This window comes from Nannobrachium achirus, assembly GCF_963921795.1.
Source record: "Nannobrachium achirus genome assembly, chromosome: 24".
NCBI lineage: Eukaryota > Metazoa > Chordata > Actinopteri > Myctophiformes > Myctophidae > Nannobrachium > Nannobrachium achirus.
Genome location: NC_137831.1, coordinates 24,270,422 through 24,297,169, shown reverse-complemented (window position 1 = coordinate 24,297,169; position 26,748 = coordinate 24,270,422). Strand labels below are relative to the sequence as shown.

General features: G+C 41.1%; 2 protein-coding genes across 3 annotated transcripts; both read right to left on the bottom strand.

Annotated features, from left to right (window-relative positions):
- Positions 1-365: 365 nt before the first annotated feature.
- LOC308279959 (cytochrome P450 20A1-like) lies at positions 366-16,908 on the bottom strand. Of its 2 annotated transcripts, XM_080720183.1 has the most exons (14): positions 16,745-16,908; positions 15,998-16,047; positions 15,209-15,375; positions 14,173-14,318; positions 13,210-13,377; positions 12,841-12,919; positions 12,412-12,524; positions 11,608-11,662; positions 10,762-10,882; positions 9,790-9,901; positions 9,437-9,501; positions 8,387-8,476; positions 7,545-7,724; positions 366-1,509 (listed from the first exon to the last, which is right to left on the bottom strand). In XM_080720183.1, the coding sequence occupies exons 1-14, from the start codon at positions 16,814-16,816 to the stop codon at positions 1,359-1,361; spliced, it is 1,569 nt and encodes a 522-aa protein (XP_080576309.1). In that variant the 5' UTR covers positions 16,817-16,908; the 3' UTR covers positions 366-1,358. The 2 variants fall into 2 exon arrangements, with proteins under 2 accessions (XP_080576309.1, XP_080576310.1); XM_080720184.1 differs by lacking the exon at positions 7,545-7,724.
- Positions 16,909-18,264: 1,356 nt separating this feature from the next.
- Positions 18,265-24,697, bottom strand: LOC308280437 (transmembrane protein 237B-like). The gene is made up of 10 exons (XM_080720700.1): positions 24,553-24,697; positions 23,035-23,160; positions 22,423-22,516; positions 21,456-21,613; positions 21,065-21,194; positions 20,700-20,891; positions 20,089-20,162; positions 19,258-19,345; positions 18,965-19,086; positions 18,265-18,484 (listed from the first exon to the last, which is right to left on the bottom strand). The coding sequence occupies exons 2-10, from the start codon at positions 23,144-23,146 to the stop codon at positions 18,420-18,422; spliced, it is 1,035 nt and encodes a 344-aa protein (XP_080576826.1). The 5' UTR covers positions 23,147-23,160; positions 24,553-24,697; the 3' UTR covers positions 18,265-18,419.
- Between the last annotated feature and the right edge of the window lie 2,051 nt (positions 24,698-26,748).

Here is a 26,748-nt window from a genome sequence, read left to right as displayed (position 1 = left end):
ACAGTGCGCGCACACAGCAGGACTTCACATTAACTTTTTGAGGCACAGTGTCCTCTGGACAAGTACATTTCTCATTCTCTTGTCCAGTCAAGTCACAAAATCACCAGCGTATATATTGACTGTGTCAATTCTTGTTTAAGTATTGACGGTTCAAGTGGTTAAATATCTGAAAACACAAATTGACATGAATCCAAAATGCACTGATGATTGCGCTGTCAAACGAAAAAGAGGTTGTGGGGGTCCCTGCTTCATCTCTCTCTCAGCTAAGGGGTCCTTGGCCTGAAAACGTTGAAGACCCCTGGTCTAAAGGGATGTTTAAGTGATGGCATGTACAAATTCTGAGTCTGCTATATCGGGTTCTTTTGTATAAACATTTTTAATGACAAAATAGATGTCATCTGGAATGTGGGTGCTAAAAGAGTTCCAGGTTAAACTGTTGTTACAAAGTGCAAAAGCATAAAAACTACAAGTTTCCCCACCTTACCCGGCTTGTTTGAATGCTTGATTCTGATTGGTCAATCGCTGAAATCAGAGGTCTGATATTCCTTGATAACAGACCGCTGCCTAATCAAAGGCTCAGAACACCTGCTGCAGTCAGGCTGCACTACATGAATCTTGTGCGGTATCCAACATGTCAGCCATGTAAACAAACACACAGCAACATTTAGAACTAAACGTTGCTCTCAAGAATGTTTTAAAAAATATTTTAAGCGAGAAATAGAAGACGTAGTATCAGAAAATTGATTCTATCTAATCAGCACTTTTCCAAGGCGACCATGTTGCGCTGGGGGGGACGCAGAGTGCAACACTTGTGGAATACTTTCAGCTGTCTGTAAACAAGGAAATACTTTGTTTTGTTTTTAGTTTTGAGTCAAATTATACATTTTATTTAGTAGCCGGGTAATAAGCGGGATAACAACAAATTTGACCCCTGGTGATGTGGTTTAAGGCTTATTGGCTGAACAAAGCAACATGGCTTGACACACACACACACACACACACACACACACACACACACACACACACACACACACACACACACACACACACACACACACACACACACCTATAAGGAACACTGAATTAAGCCAAACTAAAAAAAGTTCTACCCAAATTAAATGTTGTTCTGTGTTCTTACAATAGTTAACACTGAATGATGTAATTAATACATGTTCCTTTCATAACAGAACTCAGTTCTTGCTTGACAGAACAATCTACATTAATCTACATTAATCAGAGACACTGACCGAAGAACTCCACGCAATGTTGTGCTCTCCTCTCGAGGAGGACATATTGCCGTTTGTAATAGTCTTCGGAGGTTTCCGCTTCGCCTGGTTAGGAAGTTGGAAGGGTAAATTCTATCTTCTTTCACTGACGGTGACCCAGGTGTCGTCTTTAGGGGTGGAAACCAGTTCCGATTTCACCTCCACGACATGACCCTTCAACCGGTGAAGTTTCAGCCGCCGTACCAACGTGCTGAGCAGGACTGCAGCGACAGTGTAGGCGAACCTGACAAAGACATCAACAGAGTCATGTTGGACGCTACACGCAGGAATCAATAATCACTACTATAACCTCCAAAACAAATGGGTAAAATTGCAGATCTACAACACGGTTGTGGATCGTCCATTTTCATTGTACACCACCATCATGTGATAAAGTATAAAATAGGGCTCAGAGGTTAAGTTATTCTAGTGCCATGAGTGGCCAATGCTGTTTTGAGTGGCCAAACAGCATTTGCCACCTTAATACAATCAAAATAGGGCTGTGATTGTAGAAAGACAAACATTATCGAGCACAGGTTTTAGTATTGAATTTTAGTATTCAAGGCAAGCCATTTATTGTTAATACTGCAGTTTCATCTTGACAGAATTGCAACTTCTGTACTGTAGAACGGTATAGAGTGCCTTGAACATAGAAGCTCCTGTGAACCTTTGTGGTTCACAACCTGAAAAGTTTATAATTTGGAAATCACACCATTGAAGGTAATAGCTGAAAGTGAAAACCTTTTGAGAACTCATTGAACTCAATGGACAGGGCTGAGCGGTTACTCGTTCTAAATTGTCTAATTGGGAATACATCAAAATACATACTTTGTCATTTTTATTAAATACCTTACTAAAAATAGTTTATAACTCAGCAGGAAACCGGTAGGGGGGGGAGTTACAATATTGTATTTGCTGTGCCGCACCATTATGATTGAAACTTTGATTGAAGCTCTGCATCTGCCGCCGGTCAACCGTTCCTCCTCTCACCTATGGTGATGAAACGTGGCTCATGACCGAAGGATAAAGGCGTCCGAAATGGGATTTCCCAGGAGGGTTGCTGGCGTCTTCCCTTAGGGATAAGGTGAGAAGCTCAGTCATCCGTGAGAGACTTGGGAGTAGAGCAGATGCTCCGTTGCATAGAAAAGAGGCCAGTTGAGGTGGTTCTGACATCTAGAAGGAGGATGCCTCCTGGAGGTGACGTAGAAATCCTACTTAATTCATGTACTCCATAGCAGAATTGAAACTCTCAAAAGATCAGCAAAACCTTGACTCAGAAACGTCCATTTGGTCAGGCTCAGGCCGGGCTGAACCCTCGAACAGCTTACAGTGTGATGCGAGCACCCAAGTTGACCTCTCCTCGACTTTGATTGACGTGTGAATGGTAGCAATACCATGAACGGGCCCTCCAACCGTGGTGACCTCCAATCTTTCCAGCAAAACTTCCTGTTGTACACGTTCAGTTTGGGCCAGCGTTTGATGTAAGGAGCAGCCACTTTTGGGTGGGCAGTGCGTGTGGAACCTGTAGGCCTCCAGATGTCAGTAGCAGTGACTCCCTCTGTAACCAATATTTGTTAACACAAAGGGCATCTCAACTGTGTAATAAAAATTCACGATCCCAAACACCACATTCAGGGGCAGTGGGGAAAGTGGGGACATCAGATAAACACATGGAGAAATCACTAGCAGTATTCTAACAAACCAACAATTTCTCAGATATGTACAAGAAGCGGAAAGTTGCTGCCACTGGGGGAAAATAATAATAATTAATTCAGAATTCTCCAACGGCACTCCAACAAGGCCAGGCCTAAGGGAACAAATCAGGTCAATGAGTTAATTTGGTTAATCAAAACAATCATGTTCATCATCACAATTAAAAACATAATATTAATCTACATTATGAACGTCAAGGAAAGTCTTCTGGTTTTGCATCTTCCAGTACAGGCAAAAGTACAACCTCATTCAGAACAGAACACTGTCCCCTGCAACGTTAGGCTGCAATGTTCAAGAGAAAGAAATCTTGTTTCAGCCATCACTTAAACAAAAAGTGTGAGGCCCAATAATCCTATAAGATGAACTCGTCAGAATTAACAGCATAAAGAATAAGTCACATGAGCAGATAACGGCTCCATCTTCAACAGCAAAAGCCCTTAAGTTAACACAGGGGGGTCCTGTATGTCTACATGTGAACACATATAGGATCCTGAATGACGCTGTCCAGATCACAAGAGAAGTATGCAACAAATCAAATGTAAGGGAGAAGTGGGGCCAAGGGTGGGGGGCCTCAATAAAGCTGTCTTGAATGCTTTAAGGATAGAAATAGGATTCCTCTTGCTCTTCAGCCCGCATGAGCGTGCATGTCCCTTTAAGAGAGAAATACTGAAGTATGAAAGGGTAATAAAAAAAAATTAGGCCAAAATAACAAATACAAATTAATAAAATGTCTATCATACTCTATCGTGTCTATCATATATATGTTACTGTCATAGGTAAACTAATTGTAATTCCTGAATAGTATTCACATGATTTGAACCAATTTACCCTCCCCAGGCCTAGGCCTACTGTAATAATGTAGCCAACTAAATATTCCCCTTTGGAATTAATTAATTAACTATGCTTAACCATTTTAGTCGCGCTGACATTGTGACCACCTTCATATAAATATTTTAAAAGACGGACCATATCTCGTTTGGTGCACTATTTACAGGTCATCAGGTTTTGTGATAAAACTGTGCCATCTGATCTAAATCATATTAACGCATGATAACGCAACAACAGCCACACTCAGCCTGTGGACATGTTTACACTACAACAGCTTCCAATAAAGTATAAAACATCGCTTTTTAACCTAACATTTGAGATAATCTAAATTGACATGTGACTGGTCTTAAAGTATTGGAGTCAAACAGCCTTATGGCCACAGGTGGATAAGACTTTACTTCACCCATGCCATACCAAGTTTACACAAACAAAGCAGGTGATAAAGGTAGCCAACTCTTACATTGCCAATAAATCAAAAACTCAAACAAAATGTTCATCTAAATATGACCAAGCGTCCTGTTCTAAGTGTACACACATAATTTATGTCACAGAGACATCAAAACACTATAAACACGAAGCAGAGGGGTATTCTACATAACAGACTTTAAAATTCCGGGTGTTTCCCGTCGGGCTGCATACCACATTCTTTTGGATCAATTTCGCCTCACTGAAACATGAGCTGTGACCATTCTAGATCGTTTGATATAAACAATGGAAACAAGGGCATAATGTCTAGAACATCAAATGGAACCAGAAACATTACTTAAAACTCCAAGCTGTCTTAACACACCTCATCAGTAATGAGAGGAATTTCTATGCTCAATATTGCCCATTTACAACTACAATAACCCTACAGATAATAGAATATTATTCTATATCCAATCTCTGAAAATGAAAGACATATATTCCACCATAATAGCATTAAGTCACATGACTCGTATTTCATACATGAATACTTATATATATTTTTCCTCTGGTTTTAAAGATATTCATTTATTCAATAGGGACATTTTGCTGGGTACTTTTTAATGCCTCTGTTAGTATATTAGTATTTACCTTTGACGTCCATAATTTGTATTGATAAATGACAAATATTTTGACTGGATTAAATGAATGTTACCATACTGTATATGAATGCATTATTTGCATTGGATTACATTTTCAATTTCATTATTCAACCATGTAAAAATTCCAAGATTTCATTCTAAAGTGAGTGCGGGCATCTCCTTTCTAAAAGTTTATTCGTTCCCTGAGCCGTGCACCCAAGACAAGTATTTGACGGAACTGTGTTTGACGAGTGCTCCTCTCTCTCTCTCTTCTGAACCATATAATATAACAATTCCTAGTTTTAGAATTGAATCCCTGTCTAATGTAACTGGACAATTATAAGACCTCAAAAATGAATGCATAAAATGACCCATATACCATCTCATGACATGGTTGTACAGTTCAGAAAGATCGATTAGTACTGATAAAAGTTTAAAAGGTTTCACAGACTCTGACTTACTTAATACCAAAAACCACCATAACTTTAAACTGTTTACCAATTATTGTAAATAATCATGGGATATTTATTATAACACTGTGACGAGTATTTTGCACAATACTGTATGTAGCTTTTTCAACTTTCTCAGTAAATGTCTAAATAATTTCTTGAAGTCACTTAACATCAATAACTGCTAATAAGTGTCTGTCAATATCATATACATCTTACATCTAATCTAATGGCCTTGTCAAACAATTAATTAATCAATCATTGTTTCATACATTTCTTTACCTTGTCTCCTACGGGGCCCCATGGCATGCATGCAAAAGCGATTCCCGTGTTCCTTGGGGATCAACAGCCTGGGACCAGGTTAAATTAGAACGACACAGAGCGACCTTGTCCACCCTGAATACGGCCGCCGCTCCATCCATGTGTCGTCCAAAAAGTCGTCGTTCTGATTGTCCTCCAAATTCAGCGCTCCAACGTTGGTACTCAGTTGAGTTTCTTCAAATTGTCTCTGTATCCATTTTGTAGTTCTGATATAGTGCCATATCGCTGCCTTTGCTTTTTCCAAGTTTTCAGCTTGTACTGTAACATTGCAAGTGTCCAGCCCTGTCCTTTTTGTAGATCTTCCAGCTTTCTTTTTTTGTTGATTATTTGAATGTCTTCTTCATAGGCCTACTGGCCTGGGCTGAGGGGCAATGTACCATAGCGTGGTGACTCTGGTGAGTCCGGCAGTGCCAGCAGTGTCTGTATACTGGTAATTTCTCCATGCAACAAGTCTTCAGTACTGGGGCAGATGCAGCTCTGTTTGTCAAGCTCAGCTGCACTCCCTAGGTTCAGGGGTTGATTTATGGCCGTATTCAGGGGGAGTCATTCGCCTGCTTAAAGTCGCTTCTCCTGGTCCTGCCAGGGTAGCAGTCCTAGTCCAAAGATACCTCGGGGTACAAAGTGCGGGTTAGTGTGCGTTTCTACAGACATAGATTCAGTTGTCCTCATAATCTTGTTTAAAAAATGTTTTTTATTCAGTTTCTCTTCTTTTTTTTTTTTTTCTTTGTCAACACAACCTTATTTTCTATTATTTGTTTCATATTTTGTTCATGATTTACTTGTTTCTTTACTTGGTTCAGTTTTTAGGAGACAAAATACCTCTATCATAAAATGTTTCCCCTTCTATTTTTTTATATATTTTTTACTTTATATAATTCTAGTATTTCACCTGCGTGTAGTTCACACCAAATACCAATATTTTAGATTCAAACCACTTTTAACGTTTCACCATTTTCATTATGATCTAATTCACACAACACAGAATATTCACACAACACAGAATATTCTATAACATCTAACATCGATCTGAGTCATCTATTCATCGTGTACACTTTAACCTCCAGAATGCTGATCAGGCACCTGGGACTGCGACTTTTTAGTGGAGCAGTTCTATCCACCCACCGTACTGTTTCGGTGTTCTGTTTCTATAGTGTCTCACTCTATAGAATACTCTCATCAACTGTTTTACGCCCAATTCGGCGGTGGCCTAACACGCTGTGCCACTCTGCGGAGACTTATGACCATACTGAATCGTTGAGAGTTTCACCGCTTGTTCGTTGACTTAGTTCGGTGATCAACGCGTCCCAATCGAGAGATAGTTCCGTCACAGATGAACCCCACGCTCTGCACGGGAAAGACTCCTTTACTCCGGCAGGTTTACGAGATCGAGGATCACTAATAATCCTCAACGGTCGGCGCCTGACCAGTCCGTCTGTTCGGGTCTCTCGAAGGGGTCGGTTGATCCTGTTCGTGACGCCAAGAACTGACGTAGAAATCCTACTTAATTTATGTACTCCATAGCAGAAATTGAAACTCTCAAAAGATCAGCAAAACCTTGACTCAGAAACGATGTTAAAAGATAATAGAAAACATTTATTTACAGCGCTGTAACAGTCACACACATGTACATACATCCTACACCAAGAGACAGACAAGACAGACTGACTCGCCCTCCCTCTCACAGTTCCTTATTTCCTCCACTAAAACAAAAACATCTATTCCTTCTCTTTCCCTAGCTCATTAAAGCCAACAACTTATCTCTTTCTCAGAGTCATAAAACAAGGAGGCACTGACTGGCTGCCAGCTGTGACCTTCTATGCTCCTACTCCCTACTTTCTGACTTCATCTACAAATGGTTCTCAGGACTCAAACTAGCAAATATATTCACTACTAACCAACATACCATAATAATATAATTTCACCTCATCAAGGTCTCCCCGGGGAGGTTTTCCAGGCACGGCCAGCTGGGTAGAGCCCACAGGGCAGAACAAGGACCAGGTGGGGGACTACTGTATATCTCCACACTGGCCTGGGAAAGCCTCGGGATGCCCCAGTCAGTGCTGGATAATGTGGCCAGAGAAAGGGAACTGCTACCTCCACAACTAAATTCGAATAAGCAGATGATGAAAAAAATCTTTACTTTTTGAGGACCTTTTTTAATAAAATATGGATTTAAGATAATGTAAGGCTTTTTAAGGACACCCTGTAATTAAGTTACTTATCGAGGTGGCAGACTGGTCGGGACAGATTGTATTTATACAATCTTCTATCTTCTATTTTCGGTTAAATGATTTGGTGTAGAGGGGGTAAAAAGGAGCAGACCTAGTGTAGAGCCTTGGGGGACCGTGATCAACTAAGCATGTACGGTTTAAGTGACATACCGAGCTGAGCAGTAAAAACAACGTGAATATCACTTGTAACATGTTATGCTCTGGGAAATCTTGTGGCAGGCTACTCTGCCATTCTGGTGGACTGCTGCAAATACTGCAAGTCTTTGTTTAAGAAACCCTGCAATGATTAGCTACCCATAATGTTTCTCTTTCAAGTCCCGAGAGGCGGTGCATTGGCTCCCCATCTAGGGAGCTGGCCTGGGATCGCGTCCCACCAGGCACTGTGCCTCCCCTTTGCAGTTTACCCACTCCTTTTCCTCTCCGCTTTCTAACCAGCTGCCTCAATAAATAAACAGAAAGACTCAGACCACCCAGTTAAATTTAGAAAAACAACCCCGGCTTCTCTAAATGTTATGTGAGAACGCCGGTTGTACCTCAGCTCAGGGCATGCCTGGTTTCCAGAGAAACCCAGTAGGGAGAAGCTCTTGCTGGCGGACTCCTCCTCAAATCGATCTGGGTCAAATCTGCGAGTACAGAGCAGGAGTGTCACAAAGCTGTATAAATACATTACCGGTATATATAAACTAACAAAATGTGTGTGTGTGTGTGTGTGTGTGTGTGTGTGTGTGGGGGGGGGATTTAGATACAAATTACAATATGGTAAGAACCAATGAGAAATTATTCAATCATAAGAAGGAGGTGCTAGGCTCTCCCAATAGAAATATGCACTTTAATTTAATTAAATTTAAATGAATGAATCTTCGGATCTATATAACCTTCACTGGATCTGATTTTGATTGATTGAAGACTTTATTAGAAGTTTGCATAGGAAAAGGTACAGTTTCATGACGGTACAGTTCACTGGTACAAGGTCTACTAAAAGGAGATCCATGAAAAGACTAAGCTTATTTCCACTGGAAACCATTGAAGTATCTCATATAACATTGAATGACAGACAAATAGAACACAGTACTATGCAGTAGATATGTAAAGAAAAACAAAAGAAGACAGTAAGTCTAAACAAAACAGTATATACAAAGAAGGGGCAGGGGAGGGTAGGGTTGGGCTAGGTTCATTTTTTACCAGTTGCGAACGGTTGCTGCCTGTAAGTGGTTTTTAAGGGCAATTTTAAAGGATGCTAGTGATCCACACTCCTTTATGGCCTTCGGTAAGGCGTTCCACATTTTGGTGGTATAGCAGAAAAAAGAGTTTGACCCTTTGTTGGTTTTGACTCTGGGTTGAAAGTGATCTGTGGCGCTGCCTCTGGTGTTGTAATTATGGTGAAGTTCATATGGGGCAGAAACGTCACGTTTAAAATCTTCAAAATAAATTAATTACAAATATTTCTACAGGGAGTGTAGTGCTTCGTTCCTACATTTATCTACTTAAGTTTTAGACACAGCCTCGTCTTCAGGAAAACCTACAAGAACCAAGCAATTAATCAAGAAATAAATAGTCAAAAGTAACGTATGCAAAGTGCAAACCTGTATGGGACACTCCAAGTGTTTGCATCCTGCAAGACAACTCCTAGCGCATAGATGACAAGAGTCTGAAATACCATAAAACAAAAACAAGCAACACATTAGCATTCATCATAATATATTCATTATTCACTTAACCACTTAAGCTTATTGGTATATGTTTCGTTATACAGAAAATATATCTATTAGCTCCAATCTATTAGCTCACAACCTGTTGCAACGCAAAGTGTTAATATTGGAATTCAGAAAATGGGGACGGCCAAAGTGGTTAATCCAATTAGTATGTAATATAATATGCGTAAGTCTTTACTTTGTGATAACCTGGTGATGAGCAGACAGACAGAGAAAACAGATACCTCTTTGGGGATGACATGCTGATCCACTTTCCCTTCCACTTCCTGAAGGCGGGCTGCGACGGGGGTCAGTTTGGCAGTCCTCACCGTCTCGTTCAGGACCTGCTGGCAGTATCTGGTCAAGGACAGAAACGCGATCAGAGCAGGGCAACTGAACTGATCAATATTTCACTTTTAGCCCTAAATTGTAATGTCTGTCTCTTCCTAAACTGGAGGACAACAGAGTTCATTTTCCAAATATAATCCTTCCATATCATATTTTAGTTTACACATTATTATTTTTATTATTACACCACTTCCCCATAGTGTGCTCCTGTAATCACAGGATCGTATTCTCTGCTTAATGGATTTGCCATTGCACTACTTCATGTTATATATGAACTTCCTCTAGGGACCAACCTGTTGTAAATATAACAGTGTCAGCTAAATGACTCAAACGTAAAAGAGTGTATATTTTTATTTTGGGGGGAGTACAATCACTACGTTAGCATGCCATTTAATACCTGTCCTAGACAATGGGTTACTCTGTGAAAAACATTAATTGTCAGCCACGATCTTAGAGAGATCTCTGATTGCCTGCCTGCGCAAGACAGGTAATCAAGCAGGAAATAGTTGAGTATCGTTGTTGTTGAGCATTAAACTTTTATCTCTTTTTTCTTTCCTAAACTGATGCCGTACATCATCATACAACAGTGTCACAAAAAAAGAAAATAGCAGATTTTCGCTATTTCTAACAATAAATAGTTCCACAAGAAATTAAGGGTGGATATGTCTGTTGTTAAATATTGAACCAATGAAAAGTAACAAGAGCTTGTGACTTCATTGGATCCAGTGGAACACAGGTTATTTTCCTCCCCATTTCCTGAAAAGTAATGATATTTAATGCTATTACAAATCACTTTATTCTGCAGAAGATGGCTGGACCGTGGATGGATGATCTTCATTAGGTCAGATTTGGACAGCGACTGATCTTACCTGAGCTGAGGGATCTTGTCCAGAGAAACGGGATCAGAACCCAGCACCTCCTCCAGCTCTTCATACAGCTTGTCCTGAACCTCTTCAGAGGTGGACAGGAAGTGCACTGCCCAAACACACACTGCAGGAAACAATAACAATTTACAATTACAATGTAGGCCTTTAGCATGCACCCTTAACTTCTTCTCAATCACATAAATCTAATGCAGAGAGACAGTGTAGTGTCTCAGTGAACTAGGATCACAGGTAAACCAAGAACCTAGCATCAGTCTAAACAATATAATATAAAAATAGTGATCTGTACATTGCATTGTCTGCAAATCATGTTTTATTAATGTTTTTATTGTGTTATCCATAGGTAGAGGCCTCGTATAAGAAGAATACAATCTTCAATTCATGTATTTTCTATGTTTCTGGATTCTTCATTCGCTGTGAAGGAATGTGCCAAACTCAAAATGTCAAGACTTCAATTGGTGAGTATAAATATACAGTATGTAATTAGCCTTGAAAACCAATGGTTCAATGAGTTCATGTGGCCCGTAGGTCAGGAGCCCATCTTTTGTTTCCGTAGTGCAAGGCAGCTTGATGTCCAGGGGGTGTACACATGACACTAGTTAGTACCATACTGTATGTCAAATGGACTTACCCCCTAACCAACCCTTGATGTTGAGCGCCAAGCAGGTGGGTATTGGATCCCGTTTTTATAGTCTTTGGTATGATCTATGATTGAATCCCTGACCTCCCAGTCACTGACACTCTCACCACAAGGCCACTGAGGTGGTTCATGTGGTGAGTAATTGGGGTAAAGGTGTTCCTTTAAAAGCAGTTGTGTCAAACTTTACTTACAGTTGGCTGTGATGACGCATCCTGCCAGAGTGAACACCATGCTGTCCTCCATGATCTGAAATAATTAATTATACAACAATATCACTGTCAAAATACGTCTTGTTTCTCTGTCACATGTTAACATCAAACCCACTTTAACCTATTCAAACCGGGTCAACATTATTAAAAAAAATAGCAGATATACAAGCTCACAGCACGGCACTGAGTGTCACGCTGTGAGCTTGTAGATCTGCTATTTTTGAAAAATCATAGACTTAGACTTTGAATATTTTGACCCGATTCTATTCTAAGTGTCTTCTGAATCCTTCGAGGTTTTCTGAAAAACCTATATTTTTCCTATGTCAGTGCTCAAACCTTTTCATTTCAAGGACCCCCAAAATTACCTGTATTTGGCCACGGACCCTGATCTAAAAGTATTTACTTCTAGGGACCCCCAGAAGCAAAATTTGAGTTACAAATGTTCGCTTTAACAATACATATATTCAAAGATTTTCACACATTTTCACGACTTTTCAGTTAAAGCATTAAATAATTCTAGGCCTAAATGGCTTAAAGCCATTGCATAATGTCATGAACCAATGAAAAGCAATAACAAGAGCTTGTGACTAAATAACAACTACACTGGATGACAGTGACAATAATATTATGTTTTGTATATTTGTGCCTTTGCTTGGGCCATTCCATGTCCCCTCGAAATGTGTGACCGACATTAAAGATGTATTTTAACGGCATGTCCCTTGTATAACCTTCATTGGAATAATGATCCATCCAACGAAGGCGGTTTATAATGAAGCCAGTGTTCACCTGTCTCTCTGTGAGGCTGGACTGAAGCAAGGCGTCTATGAACACGGCCTGGCTCTGCTGGGCTTTCCTCTCCCTGGTCACAGACAGCAGTACTGACTCCATCTCTGACAGGGCTGGACAAAACAAGCACTCTCGTTAACCACATGAACCCTAGCATCCCTATTCTGGGCTGCACATTTTGGCGAAAAATCTAAAAGCTTGCAATGTGACTTGTTGTGAGAAGACAAATTGGATATTTACAGCAAAGAGATTAAACGTAGAGGTGGAAAAAAGGACGGACCCCCAGGGTACTCCAGTCAACGAAGTATATAGTAAGTCATTAATAAAGTTAATCGAAGCAGACAGTGCACCAAACATGGTTGCAATTATCTCTCTCTGTTGAGAGAGAAAGAGAGAGACAACAGACATGAACGGTACATATTGACTCACCACTCTCATAATGTCCTTTCCTGCTGGAGCTCTTCTCCATGGAACCATCCAGGTAGCCTTTCCCAATCTCTGACCAGATCTTGTGAAATGGGAGCAAAAGTCAACAACCCAGTTAAAAAAGAGGATACTAGAACACTAGCATCCCCATTCTGGGGGTTACATTCTACAAGTTTCCAACGTGATGTGTTGTGAGCTTGTGGATTGGCTATTTTTGGCGAAGAGATTTTGTATAGAGGGATGAAAAGAGAACAAAACCAACAAAAGGTCAAGTTTATAAAGGGTGCGTTTGGAAGCACGCTCAGAGAATATAAGTATAGAGGATTTAAGTTGTTTACTGTTCAAATAATGCAACCAAGCACATTTTCTCACCGCATCGTGGTTCTTGCGGAAGCGGATGACCTCTGCGTCGTCTTTGAAGCGCTGCCCCAGGGCCAGCTGGGTGACAGTCTTCATGGACAGTCCGAGAAGATGGGCACACAGAGGGGTGTGCTGGCCCTCCGGGAAAGACTGCCATTTCTCCACCAGCTCCTCCACCAGCTTAGAGAGAGAGGGCAATGCACAAACAGCAATGATTATCTGATTGCTGAATGTAGCCTGATTTACTTACGAATTCCCTTGACTATTTTGAGATACCTTGTTTACTTTCATCAGTACGTGACTACAGTATATGACCTGAGAGTAATGAGGATCTAAAACATCCCCAAAAACTCAATAAACAGAATGTAAAAAAATGTTTTAGCCTGATTTATACTTCGTCATATGAAGCATTGTGGGACTACTTTCGACACGCAGTGCATATCAATATTTGCGCATGCAGAAAAGATGTGTTAGTATATCTGTAGCATTAGTGTCTATACACTGCATGGTTCACAATGTATGTTGTGATGTTTCAACAAGAAAACACAAGTTCTAGTTCCTGCACACAGCTTGCAAACTTCTGAAAATGTATTGCAGTGTTTCACTCATAGACATGCATCAGACAAAAGATGATTTGATGCCAGCCATGCCTGTTTGGTAACTAAAATTATACTTGCTGAGTACAAATCTTCCTTTTTGGGTGTCCCAGAAACAAATCTTTTCAGATGGGGTTCTGTGACACAAGACATTCACCAGTGTTAGTTTTACTGAGGTTAGGGTTAAGGTTAGGTTTAGGTGTATCTCCGTCCCCCCGACTTTCTGCACCTCAGCGCAGCCAAAAGCGTCCGCTGCCTTAACCCAGTTGCCTTTTTGATACACTCGGACTGAAAGACCTGCAAAAAACGCTCTCCCATTGTAGTAGAGCTGGTCTTCTCCTTTGTACCTGCCACCAGAATTACACTTCAGCCCACCAACCTTGAGGACGAGGTTGAAGTTGTTCTTTAGCGTGTTGTTGATGCCGTTCTCGTACACCTTCTTCCTCATCATTGCCTCGGTGGCCCCGCCCCCCATGCCCGCCTGGTAACGTAGCAACGACTTCAGCATTGTCTCAAAGGAGTCCGCTGGGAAGAACAAAGGAACAAGAAGAAACATTATATGTATTTCAAAAGAGAAGAACAAGGGCAAATTATGGTTTACAATACCTTAGTTCCTGAGTTAAGCTAATATGTTCCATGAAATATGTCCTTGAGACATTAAAGTACAATCACATTTTGGTGGATGTTACTCCATGATGTAACGCCAAATATTGGGGAGATATTTTCAATAGTTACTCAGTTGATTATATTCTCCAGTCCTCAATGGCTTGCATTGCACTGTGAAACGTCTCTCAAAGTCACTCTTTTGAATATATAAACGAAAGTAAATAAAGTTAATTCTGACAATAGATGCACTACAGGAACGTCACAAACAGCATTTTTATTTGTATGAAAATGTTAACTTTCTGTTGAGTGTTACTATTTGAAGTACCGGTACAGATCTACTGATCCAGTGCAGGTTTTCTTCCTAATTAATTAGTAAATTCAACAGGAAAATTATGGTTTTGTGATTTGATATATTGGCAGAATCTGCATTGATTGCAATTCGTATACTATAAAGGTATGTGCTAAAAGAGTGAGTTTTGGAACCACTTAAATAAAAACATTTAAAAACATGCAGAGTCACTATACTGCCACTGAGCAGCTCCATTTATTGAAACCAAGTTTGAAATTAGAATTGAACTCACAGCATAACAATACAAATGAATTGAAATGAAAGGCAAATGAATTAAAATGGTAGTGGATGGAGTGTCCCACCAAGACACAGCAACCAATGGGTGCGAAGAGGGGTGGGACAACGGGCGGTACTTGACAAAGGGTGAATTACACAACCCAAACTTCTACCAAAGTCTCATTGCACATTAAATCCGATCAACGCATGACCATTTATTTCGACGAAAAGCATTCACACTCACTGGTCCTGTTGGGGTTGATGTGCTGTCGTAGCTGTTCCACAGAGCCTAGGCTGACCACCGGTCGGCCTCCGAACCAGAACGATGCCACAGGTCCAAACTCCTGGTGCAGGCTTAGCAGGAACTCATGCAGACTGCCCCTGTTTACAATGTCCTGTAGGTTGCCATCCCTAACACAGAGGAATATCGTTCTAAACAACTGTACGGTCGTTCTGTTTATATATATTGGGACCCCCATTACTCTTGGAGTGTACAGATGGAACTAGTTACAGACCCAGGGGTGCCATTTGTACGGTTACATCCCGCCACTCCGACATGCCTCCTTTCCGACATGTCTCCATTCCGACACTAACCCTATCTCTAACCCTAACCTTAAACTTTGCCACTCTGACAATAAGAAGTCAATTTCGGAGTGGCGTCATGTCGGAATAGAGAGAGACTCCCCATTTGTACACTCTCAAGAGGGTCCATTTGGTTCCATTTGTACACTCACAGAGTTACAGACCTCCAAGGTTCATTTGAAACCCCCTCAAGGAAGGTCCCCCGACCCACTTTGAGAACGACTGCACTATTAATGTTCAAAGCTATATTTCTTAATATGTGTTTCCAGTAATATTATTGTCAGATCATTTTCTATGTGTATGGTAAAACATATGTATGTACTTGAAAAAAATGTCCGCTTCAAGCCTGGTGGTGATGACCCCTGTTTCAATCCAACCAGAAAACGACTTGATAAGAGCATGTGGTACATTCCCACCCTGATAAGAATGGACAATAATGAAGTGAACTTACTTCTCATCTGTGGGGTTGAGACCTGGAATGCCAGAAGCACGTCTGGATGACTGGGATGGTGAGCAGAGCACAATGTGGAAAGGAAACACGTTCATTTCACATAAGTATGTATTTGTTGAAGTGTAGCCTCAAATTGCAACACTAGATTTGTTTTAATATGTTGAATCTCTCCCGTTGGCAGCCAATGCATCTATCATTATCTAATTATCCTCCTTCCTTTTTTCTCTGTCTCTCTTGATTGTTTTTATTGAATACTTCATTAGAAGTTTGCACAGGAATAGTACAGTACACTACAGGACAGTTCACTGATACAAGGTCTACTAAAATGATAAAGACCACTAGCCGCAAATTGCAACACTAGATTTTTTTATAATCGGATGAGTATAAAAAAATCTAGTGTTGCAATTTGCGGCTAAAAGACCACATGAACGTGCACTGGCTTGTTTGCATTGGGGTCCCTTCACACACGCACGCACGCGCGCACACACACACACACACACACACACACACACGTTATCTCTCTCACCTCTGGCTCTCACTGACACACATACAGTAGCATGCCTGATACAGACAGACATATGGGTCAGGTGGTCGTTCTATTACTTTTCAACAGATGAGCATACCATAAAACATTTGTTTTGGTTTTCCAGATGATAAAAGCACCGTTAATAAAAACAGAGAGGACACAAGCAGGGGAGGGGTTGCTTACTTGCTATCAGCTAACTAACTACTGTTTCATGAACTTACCGGATAAAGGTAGAGGACTGCACCAACCAGAATGACCACAAATGTCACAGCGAAGATGGCAAAGTCCAGCATGCTTTATACTGGCTGTTTTATCAACTTATATCAACTTGTATTATTGTGTGCAGGACTCCCACATGACCAGTCTGTTACCACGTCTACACACAAACTGCTGCAACAGTGATGATCAATCTGTCTGAGTTCTACTGCACGACTAGGAGACCAGAATAATTCATCACAGAGAGAATGGATGAGGTTTGTCGTAATTAAAGGAGTAGTTCACCCCCAAAAATTACAAAATGATTTCTCACTTGAAATTGTCGCATTCCTAAGCCAAAATATAGTTAATTAATGTACCCCCTATTGATTCCAGATGTTGTCTCAATCCGTAATCAATGGGGGTACATTTATTATTATCACATTTAGTTTAGGAATGCGAGAAAAAAAAAGAATATATATATATATATATATATATATATATATATATATATAGACTATATATATATATAGACTATATATATATATATATATATATAGACCTATATATATATATATATATATATATATCCATGGGGTGGTTAATTGATAGAAAGAAGTTATTTTGGGGGTTTTAATTTGGGTTTTTGATTGAATTCTGCATAGGAAAAGTTACAGTTTCATGACAAGGTTCAATGGTACAAGGTCAACTAAAAGGATAAGCTCAGGTTTGTTTCCATTGAGATACTTCTCTTTAGGGGTAGGATTAAAGTTAATGTTTTATACTTCATCCTACTCATTTTAATAATTTCATATAGCCTATCCTTTCTGTTTCTTCCTAAAGTCTAAGAAGCTCTGTTTAAACTTAACCCTGTTTCTCAACCAGTGGTCCACTAGCAGTCCATGCAGGCCCAAATACAGGTGGTCTATGGCAAAGTGTTTATTTTATACAGATCACAAAAACACATCTACACGCTCATGACATCAACACGCTAACTAACCCATTGCTTTTCAAAGTGAGGGTGCCCCACTCTAATTGCCTACTACATTGGCTACTTAAATTATAGATACTAAGTGACGTCTAGGATTCTCTCCCAGAACTGTTACCTCTGTGATCTGACTCCGGATAAGCAGTAAAAGATAGATGGTTGGATATATTTAAATTAAATTAATTTGGTTATTAAAAATATATGTTACCAATACAGTATGAATATATTTCTGATATATCATATATCAGGTCGGCAACCTCATGGTACAATTATGACTCAGACAATTAAATCCAAAACATACAGTTAGATATCCCTGGCTTAGACTAACCGAGAGAAAATGAGAGATGCAAAAACTGATCCCACACAGTATCCTATTCCTCTATCCTGACTTCAGTGTTCTTTCTCCTTAACGTTGTGGGTAGTGGTGTATTTCTCTGAGATCATTAGTTAAACTTAAACAAATGTTTTTAAAACTAGAGTGATTGCATACAGACATGTTGCTTCTACAGGAGCATACAGTAGGCAGTAGGAATATAAGAAACAGGCACATCACTGCAGTTGGATAAAATCATATATTTCCAATTTGTTTTCAAAAGACAAATTTCATTAAAATACAAAAATAATGTATCGCAAAAAACATGTTCATTTCGAATTCACTGGTAAATAGTACAAAAGTATGTGAAATTACAAGTAATCAACAGTTTATTTTCTTCTCATGCAGTCATTTCATTCTTTTCCTCTAATTGAGGTGGTTTAATCTCCATCGCCATGAGGTACCCTGAAAAACATAACACAGAAAGAGAGTTGAATGCTACATTTGTTCTGTTTGCAGATTGTGAGTGTGTCTTGTATTATTATACTTGTGAGTGCCAAATGTCCAGAGAAGTGTAGTCCAGTTTGAGAAATAGTTACGTGAAGCCAATTGCCCTGGTATTAGAGATAGGCTCACAATTACAATTAGGAAAAGATTCAAGTTGGGGTTAGGGTTAGGATGAGAGATTAGGTTTAGGGGTTAGGGTTGGACGTATGCCTGATTTATACTCAGCTTTAGGTTTAGGCTGAAAACTAATCATAACAACGCCATTAAACCGACTTCAAAAATTGACAGTGTCCTCACAAGAATAGTAGTACAAACGTGTGTGTGTGTGTGTGTGTGTGTGTGTGTGTGTGTGTGTGTGTGTGCGTGCGTGCGTGCGTGCGTGCGTGCGTGCGTGCGTGCGTGCGTGCGTGCGTGCGTGTGCATGTGTCTGTCTCTCACCCTCAGTGTGGTCTATATCAGGCCGGGTGGCGATGAGGATCCAGGCGAGGCCGACAAGCACCGCCACCACCAGGTTGACCGTCAGCCAGGGGTGAAGGAAATGATGCTCCGAGCCTGCAGGCCTGGGACAGGGAGAGGACAGAGGAGTCAATCAGAATGGCTTCAAAAGCTGTTCTGAGATAACATCAGAATCCCATTCAATAACATATACAAGGACTTCGCAGAACTCACCAGTTAACAAGCACAGTTTTTATAATACATTTGATTTGATCATTCGATCTGACTCGACTCACCATAGAGTTACATTGGGGCTTTGGTAGAGGTTGATTCGATCGCTGGTCATTTGCTGGCTGAGAGACAGGACCAGAGCCGAGGAATACACTGTAGGTTACATTACGGAAAAATGCACAGACACGCAGGCAGACAGACAGAGGGAGACAGTAAGTTTAGGCTGTATGGAGATGAGCAGAATGGTCAAAGAAAATAGTAGCAAGCCATTGTGAAAACCTTTATTCTTTTTTTGTCAACTTTCCCATTTCAGTTGTTGTGCCAATGTCCTGATGTCCCTGCACACTTGTGTAGTCTTGTCATTGCTGACCCCTACTGGATGGTGTTGGTATCATACCTATAAGACCAACCATTCCCAAGACCATAAGTGTAGGGTAGGAGGCATATTGAAACCACATGCCTCCTATGATGATATTCTTTTCACGAGGACGTGGTGCGTGGAGGAAACTATTCCTCACAGTTCAACACCCCTGCTGACATGCACCTTTGAAGGAGTCACTCGTGCAACGACAAAGACCTGGCCCTCCCCGCCCGGCTTCCCTCCTGCCGCGAACACGGCCAATTATATTGATTGGAATACCAGATGCACCGTGGGTGTTTCGACACTTTCCCATTTTTTTCTTTTTTTAAAGATTTGTTTTGGGGCTTTTATGCTTTTATTGATAGGACAGTAGACTGACAGGAAATGGGGGGAGAGATGGGGAGTGACACACAGCAAAGGTCGTTCGGATCAGGGATCGAACCGGCGACTGTCCCATTTGATCCAGTAACTTGTTTTTGTCCTGCACCATGACTAAAATGTATGCATGTTAAATGTATGTGAACTAAAGACTCACAAAATGATGCCAGCGCCACAGGGTCCAGTGTGAGGAACTTCCGTAGAGCTGTGGAGCCTTTAGCCAGGTTCATCCTGAACAGAGAACACAGAACAGAGAGTATTTTATTTTTCAACAATGTGTGCGACTACAATGACAGACACATCCCATTTTAAGCAATGGAAGTAGAATATATAATCATCGATTTTATTTAACAATTTCATCAATATAATCAGAACTTTCAGAGACAGTTAGGAATGCAAGATAATCACACGTGACATCACACACTCCTAGGACGGACAAGAGTATGCAGGGATTCACCCCAACCAAACGCTACACAAACTGGTGTCTAGCATTGACTCATGCCTGAAGATATTGCCCACTCTTGTATGGAAAAACCTATTATTATCAGACCAAACCTACTGATATACTGAATGCTGAAGTGACAAGACCATATCGCTCTATTGATGTAAAATGATTCTTTTGTTATAATAAATTGATTTAAAATGAACACATACAACTCTGTCATACTATGGTGTCGTGCACCGAAAATAGCCAATCTACAAGCTTGCAGCGCATTGAGATGTCACACTTGCAGGTCGTCTAGTTTCAGCGTGCGTAGGAGAGCGTACCTGTCAAAGGCAGCCACAGTGCTAATTGCCAGCAGCATGTACAGCAGAGACTGCGCCGGATACGCCAGGCGGTGGTACTGTTCCAACAGGTTGTCGAGAGCTGTAAGCTCAGGACCAGCCAAGACGTAGACTGTTATAGTGTTCCACACTGCGTAGCCAGCCAGGAACCCATGGCAGAACACCCCTAGATCCCTGGAGAAGAGAGGAGAGGGGTGTTTTTCATTCCGTATGTCTACAGATACGTACCGTTATGTGCTTCTTGTCTGAACAGTGACGCACTCAGATAATGATGGAGACAAATCTGTAACAAAAGAAAGTGTCCGTGCACTTTTTCAATACACACACACACACACACACACACACACCTGAACCCTGAGTGTACTCTGAGTGCCACGTCTCTGGTGTTATAGGGAGACTGAGGCTGGAATTCCACAAAGTTGTCTGACTGGTCACTGGTCTTCCCCCTGTCATAACGCTCTTCTGCCTGAAAACGCTCTGCAGATGCACGCACACACAACGTTTAATATAGCAGTCTGTGATTTTTTTCAATCAAAAGTCTAAATTCATCAGTACAGTACAGTGTGATTGCAAATGAGCTCAAATTGAACAACTAAGGTCTGTATTACTAGTGCAGTACCCGTTAACAGAGGTATTCAAGTATTATGAGTGATCTCCATATTCGGGCATACACCGAGTCAGTAGTCACCCAAAGATTCCTAGATAGAAGACAGATATCACGACATCACAGACACTCACTTGTCCTCTCTACGAACACCTTCCCCACCGGCTTGCTCTGGTCCTGGGGGGCTGAGAACAGGGAATGCTGGGGGATTGAGGACGGGTCATCCGTGATGATGTCATCCGCTTCTACGTTGAGCTCGGCGGGCAGCTGCGACTCTGTGACCTTTGGCTTCCTGGTTTGGAAGACGTAAAGAGACATGGTCAGATGCTTTTATTGGTCCCTTTCTGTCTTTACCGTGAACATTTTGATTGTTTGTGTTTCATAAAAAAAAAAAGGAACCTCGTTCCAAAGTATTATCTTTCACTGAATTTAGTCTCTTAAACCAAGGTATCTTGTCTTATTTGGTGATATTTTGGAGGTGTTGCAATAATTTACTTTTTCTGTTTTGTGCTTATAATGTGCAAATTCGCCTTCCCTGTGTATTTTTGGTTTCTTCCTGAAAACTGAAAGCCTCGGAGTCAAAACACTGATTTAATGACATCATAAAATCATCCCCTCTCCTTTTACCTTAGACCCAACACTGTGGGTGTGGCTAACTTCAGCTGGGTCACCACCCACCTGACAACCAGGCATACTTAATGAGCAGGTAGGTGTGACCACATAAAAACATAATTTTAACACTTTATGTACACTCTTTTGGGGAAAAAAATCTCCCTCCTAATATAATCATAATATCATGTTTTAGGGGGGAAAGAAATTATGGCACCCCATCTTTAAAATGTGACTGATCTCCACAGCCAAAAATGTTACCTTATTTACTTAAATCAGCCAGTAAAGGTCTTTTTGTTTAGTCAAAAATTAATTAATATGTCAAAAGTTTCACCTTTTAACTGTTTTGGGGTTTTGACTGGTTTGATGATTACATGAAGTCTCTGCTTTCGTAATTTGTTGAATGACAACATGGATGCTCAGAGGACAGATGCTCTACTGTCGACATGACAATCCCATGCTAAATCTGTGGCTATATTAAATCTGACTCACTTCTTCTTCTTTGATCTTTTGACAATTCCCTCCCCATCTGTGTTCTGCTCTGGCCCGTCTTCATTCACCAGGTCCGCCTGGTCGTCTTCAAAATCTGCGAAACAAACTAAACATAAATTCCCCAGTGACCCATAGTCGGCTATTAGACGTCCGTCTAAAACAGGGTTATAACTGGTCTAAAAGTGCAATTTCTTTGACATGGCCAAGCTTAGATTAGACGTTGATTAGCTGCTTTGTAAGCGTCTGTCTATATATCCACAAGTTTCCGCGGGAGTTTACTGGAGACTATCAGGACCAAACTTCCGGGTTTAACAGCAGACATACAAGCTCACGTCGCGTCGCAGATGCAACCCGTTGTGAGCTTGTAAATCGGCGGCGGAACCTCGGTGCAGACGTTTGCGCAATGCACTATGGGGCGTAGGAAACTCGTGGATAGCCGTTGAAATAATGTTGTTCCCACTTCTAATCTAAAAAACGTTCACGTTTAGACGTATTTTATACGTCTAATAGCCCGAAAAATTCTCAGTGGGTGGGTCATGAAGCATTAGAGAGGGCTATAACAGACAGACAGACAGACAGACAGACAGACAGACAGACATTTATGATTTAAACCTATGGTTTGAACTTTCTTCTTCTTTTTCCTTCTCTGGTGTCCTTCATTCACAGGCTCAGAGGCCGGCGTCTCCTTGAGTTCAGACGTCCTGGGGTTGTCCAAGCCTCCCATCTCCAACCCGGGCTCTACACACAAACAAGAAGAGGTGTGTAGGACACTTAACGGGTCATATCGGTGGTGGTCGCCTGGTCGGGCTTGTTTATTCCATTGACTACGAATCCTGGTATACTTGACATACGTAACTATTGACAACCATTTTACAAGCATACCGTGTTTATGCAGAGACCAGACAGGTTATATACGACACACAAAGAAATATAACTCTTGGGTAGTCTTTTGTCAAAGTGATGTTACAGTTGCGTTTTAATGCATCTTAGAGCACGTTGTTGGTCTGAAAGGTCTCTACGAAAATAACCCCAGGAGAAAAAGGTTTAAGATGTACGCAGTTTGGCCAAAATGATTCTGGTAGGTTAGGCAACGTTAAAGTTCACCCCCAAAATGACTTTTTTTCTATTGATTAGTCACGCCATGGAAATGGTGTAGAGGGAAAAAAAATATGCTCCCACTTCAGTGTGATGTGCTATCACTTCAGGGCCTGCAGCAGCAAACACAAGACCCCAGCGGCGGCCCCAGAGAATTGGGACTGGGGGGGCTATGGGGGAGCTGGCTTTTTTAGAGCGGGGGCTAATTCATTTTGGCAACAAACAATAATGACTAGTACTAATACGACAAACGTGATTCTCTCGCTTAGGGTATGGATAACGGAACAAATCTCCAAATCTGAGTACTGTAGGTGATCGAATAGGGTTTTTGTGAGGCTGAAGATGCTTTTTTAGCATAAAAAGTACAGTTTTTTAGTATGGTTTACATAGAAGTCAGTCAATTGTCTTTCACATATTCATATATATTTAATGTATGTGTTCCATAAATATTTTTCATTACAATTGGGTGTCTGGGGTGGGGGGGCTTAGGGGGTGCTAAGCCTTCACCAGGGGGGGCTAAAGCCCCCTCAAACACCCCCCTGGAGCCGCCACTGCAAGACCCACACGACAGTGTTGATTTCGTCGACTAAAACCATGACGAAAAATGTTTGTCGACGGCGTCTTTTTTCACAGAAGAAAACTAAATAAAAACGAAATAAAAAGTAAGCTGTGATGACTAAAACTAAGACTAAATATATTGACAATTTCGTCAAAAAAATAAAAACTAGACTAAAACATTAGGGAGGGACTATAGTGCTGAAGAAAGTCATTTTATGTTTGGTTGCTCTCGGGTGTTGCGTGCTGAAAATAGCAGATCTACAAGTTCACAACGCGTCGCGTTGGAGGTTGTATGCGACGCGTTGTGAGCTTGTAGATCGGCTATTTTCAGCACGCAACCAAGTGTAAAATCAGTCATTACGATGCCAAAATACATTTTAGTTGACTAAATCAACTGTAAATTTAGTCTCCTAAAATCTTAAGATATTTAGTCGACTAAAAGTAGACTAAAACTAAAAGTCTCTAACTGTGAATTACCTGGTAAACGTTGCTGGCCATCTGGGCACCGCGGTCGAATGAACCATGATTTAAATAAAGAAATAATACAAATAATAATAGTTCCCCCGAGGGATATAAAAAAACTAACAAAAAATCCCAAATTCCCTTCAATGGTTTTATTGGTCGAAAAATAAACCCCAACTAAACAGACCCAGGTACCCCCAAAAATAGTGACAAAAACTGAAATGAGGGCCCAGGGTATTCCAGCGCAGCAGCATCCTGATGAGAGAGAGCGCACGCACACGCACACGCACACACACACACACACACACACACACACACACACACACACACACACACACACACACACACACACAGCTAGGACAGTAAACAGTGAACACACATCAATAACCTTTCCTATTCATTACTGATGAGCTCTTTGCAGACAATGTCCAACATTCTACACAATGTCACATACATATACATATTTGAGTTATGTTTTAAATTATAATTAAGAAAATGTCTCTCCAAATGGATTATCAAAGAAGTAGAAGAACCACATATAAACCATCACTTAAGCGTCTTCTATTGTACTGTACTGACAGTTAGGCACATTTGTTTTACTATTCTACTAAACAAGTAGACAAGCTTACCAGTGAGCCTAAACAAGTCACACTCAGCGAGACGTTCTGAAAGCATGGCAGACCAACCAATGTCGACTTCAGAAGAAGAAGAACGCTGTGTTCTTTATAATAACTGTATTGGATCTTCGAGCATCTGAGATCAACAGGTCTAACTACACACAGCGTCTGCTGGTTGGCAATTTCCCACGCTGATTACTACTATCAAAAAAAGGTCACAGAAAAGCCAGTGTCCTTTGTGATAGCAGTTGTCCTGTGCCCTGGCATGAGATAAAAATGCCAGTAAAAGGTCGAGGAAGGGGAAATTCAACAGCGTGGCACTGGTGGCAACCCTGGTGGCATTTTGAGTGACGCCCCGCTCGTCACTCACAACACGTCAGGCTTAAGTGCAGAGTAAAGCCCGATTTATACTTCCGTTGTAGCGTGACGTATCGCAAGCTAGTAGATCTGCTATTTTGGGCAAGTGACACCGCAGGCAAGCCGAGTGTTTCTTAATGAGCCATCAATCGATTCTCTTTCGGCTTGCATCAAAGGAGCTAACATAGTATACTTCAACTTCCCATTCATCTATTCTGTATCACAATTCCTTTTAAATGTGGAGTATGCATGTTCACCCCTTGGTTGTGTGTGTTTTCTACCACACCAAAAGACATGCGTGTTAACTTGGTACATACTCCTGCCAGTGCCCTTGGCTGTCACCAGACTATTGGCATTACAACAGGAGTTGGTCTCCGGGAGCTGCCCACTGCTCTTAACTCATTTAGTGCCATTCGCGAGATGTCTCGCGAAATGTAATCTATTACTGTAGTGCCATTCACGGGATATCTCGCGAAAAGTAATCTATTACTGTAACAGCGAGTACATTACCGAGAAGAATGGCCGGCGGTCCGGAGACGAAATCTGTCGCTGATTTCGCATCATCACGGCTCCACAAGCACAAAATAGTCCCATCCATAACATTGAGGTGGACGGGGGATCTCATCTTTAATGTCCATTATCTCAAAACTACACTTTAGAAGCTAGGATGGAGGCAGATGCTCGCTTATTTTACACAGTTATAAAAGCTCCCGGTCGGCCATTACACAACTCCACGTGGACACGGAACGGTTCCAGCGCACGATCCGATGACGTCAGACCGGAAGTTATTCGCGTGTGGACTTCTGGCCTTCAAAATAAGACAACGCAAGTGAATGGGACCTGAAGGAGGCACTTTGGACATTATAATCCGTTAATGTCTGGGGCTCAGAATGAGTTAAGTACACTAGCTAGGATGGGTCAAATGTTAGGATGGGTGTAGGGGACACATTTCCCCCATGGGGATAATAAAGTTAAAGTACACCTTTGACCTAACAGGCCCAGATGAAAGGACATGCCACCTCAAGGACATGGTATGTACTGTCTGTACAGAACAGCGTATAAAACGTGAGCCATATGGGGTAAATGTTTACATTCTCAGGGTTAAATTTAACCTAACAAACCCCACAATCTAGCACTGCAACGGAGTCACTGGAACTCAACATATACATATGACAAACTGTTGCTAGTTGCTAGGCATCTTGTTTTGTTTGAACTTGCCTCTGAATTCAAACACAAC